This window comes from Salvelinus sp. IW2-2015, linkage group LG14, assembly GCF_002910315.2.
Source record: "Salvelinus sp. IW2-2015 linkage group LG14, ASM291031v2, whole genome shotgun sequence".
Lineage (NCBI taxonomy): Eukaryota > Metazoa > Chordata > Actinopteri > Salmoniformes > Salmonidae > Salvelinus > Salvelinus sp. IW2-2015.
This window is the reverse complement of record NC_036854.1, coordinates 32,182,425-32,184,102: the sequence shown is the minus strand read 5'-3', so window position 1 is coordinate 32,184,102 and position 1,678 is coordinate 32,182,425. Positions and strand designations below refer to the sequence as shown.

Here is a 1,678-nt window from a genome sequence, read left to right as displayed (position 1 = left end):
CTACACACACATACACACACACAGCACACACACACCACACACACACACACACACACACACACACACACCACACACACACACACACACACACACACACCACACACACACACACACACACAACACACCACACACACACACACCACACACCACACCACACACAAACACAAACACAAACACCACATCAGACATTGGAGACAGACATTGGAGACAGACATTGGAGACAGACATTGGAGACAGACATTGGAGACAGACATTGGAGACAGACATTGGAGACAGATATTGGAGACAGACATTGGAGACAGATATTGGAGACAGACATTGGAGACAGACATTGGAGACAGACATTGGAGACAGACATTGGAGACAGTCCTTGGAGACAGACATTGGAGATAGTCATTGGAGACAGACATTGGCGACAGCCCTTGGAGACAGACATTTGAGACAGTCCTTGGAGACAGACATTGGAGACAGTCCTTGGAGACAGACATTGGAGATAGTCATTGGAGACAGACATTGGCGACAGCCCTTGGAGACAGACATTGGAGACAGACATTGGAGACAGTCCTTGGAGACAGATATTGGAGACAGACATTGGAGACAGATATTGGAGACAGTCCTTGGAGACAGACATTGGAGACAGATATTGGAGACAGTACTTGGAGACAGACATTGGCATACATTTTGCAATATACAGTGGGAATCTCACCAGTGAGGGCTGCGTGCTACAGTCAGTGTTTTCATTATGGGAGAAGATAACAGAGTCTTTAACCAGCACGGCCACAGCTCGCAAGATGAACGACACAAACAGGTTCACATGGATGTAGTTCCTAGTACAGTGGAGCCTCCTACATACAAACACACACACACACACACACACACACACTCACACACACACGCACGCATACACGCACGCACGCACGCACACACAACACACACACACACACACACACACACAAACTCACACATAAGACATGGGGTCATGATAAGAATGTTTATTAACGGTGTCTATAAGTGAATTATGGGAAATATAAACATCCAGAAGGATCCTTGATAACCCCCGTATTAAAAACAGAAAAGCACACAACTTGCCAAAACACTACTCCTTTCACAAAGCATGTGTGTGTGTGTCTCTATGTGTGTGTGTGTTGGTTACCTGAACAGACAGAGAATGAGTGTAGAGGTGATGAGAGCGATGAGGGAGAGACTGTGGCCCAGAGTGTACAGAGTCTTCACCACCGAGTAGAACAGCAGCTGGAGGAGACACACTTACAGTCATATACACACACATATCGCAACACACCAGCTACATCAAGGACACACAGACACAAACACTGTCACACATAGGCATACATTCTGCCTGCATTATAAAAAGCCTTGCTGATGTCAAAATAGTCTGTCTCTACAAGTGCTTCTTTCACAACCAGTTTGGTATGCAAAAGATAATGTCCATGGTTGCACCAGCGCTGTTTAGCTTCAAACCTGCATCAATTACCCCTTTCCTCTCATAGATGTCATACCACGAGAGGTTGAGAAATACCTGCAACTAGTGTGTGTGTGTGTATATCTTAGTCTGTCTGCTCTTCACCATTCTCCTCCCCATCATCCTCTCATCCTGATAAACAACCATTCTCCTCCCCATCATCCTCTCATCCTGATAAACAACCATTCTCCTCCCCAT

At 45.9% G+C, this 1,678-nt stretch overlaps 1 protein-coding gene across 1 annotated transcript in view; it reads right to left on the bottom strand.

Moving 5' to 3' along the window:
• LOC111973534 (vasoactive intestinal polypeptide receptor 2) overlaps nt 1-1,678 on the bottom strand; it is a 22,369-nt gene that overhangs the window by 3,857 nt on the left and 16,834 nt on the right. Inside the window, exons 5-6 of the mRNA XM_070446804.1 lie at nt 1,154-1,251; nt 188-845 (exon numbers count right to left, since the gene is read on the bottom strand). Of these exons, the coding sequence (XP_070302905.1) occupies nt 188-845; nt 1,154-1,251 (756 nt within the window). The remainder of the gene's footprint in view (nt 1-187; nt 846-1,153; nt 1,252-1,678) is intronic.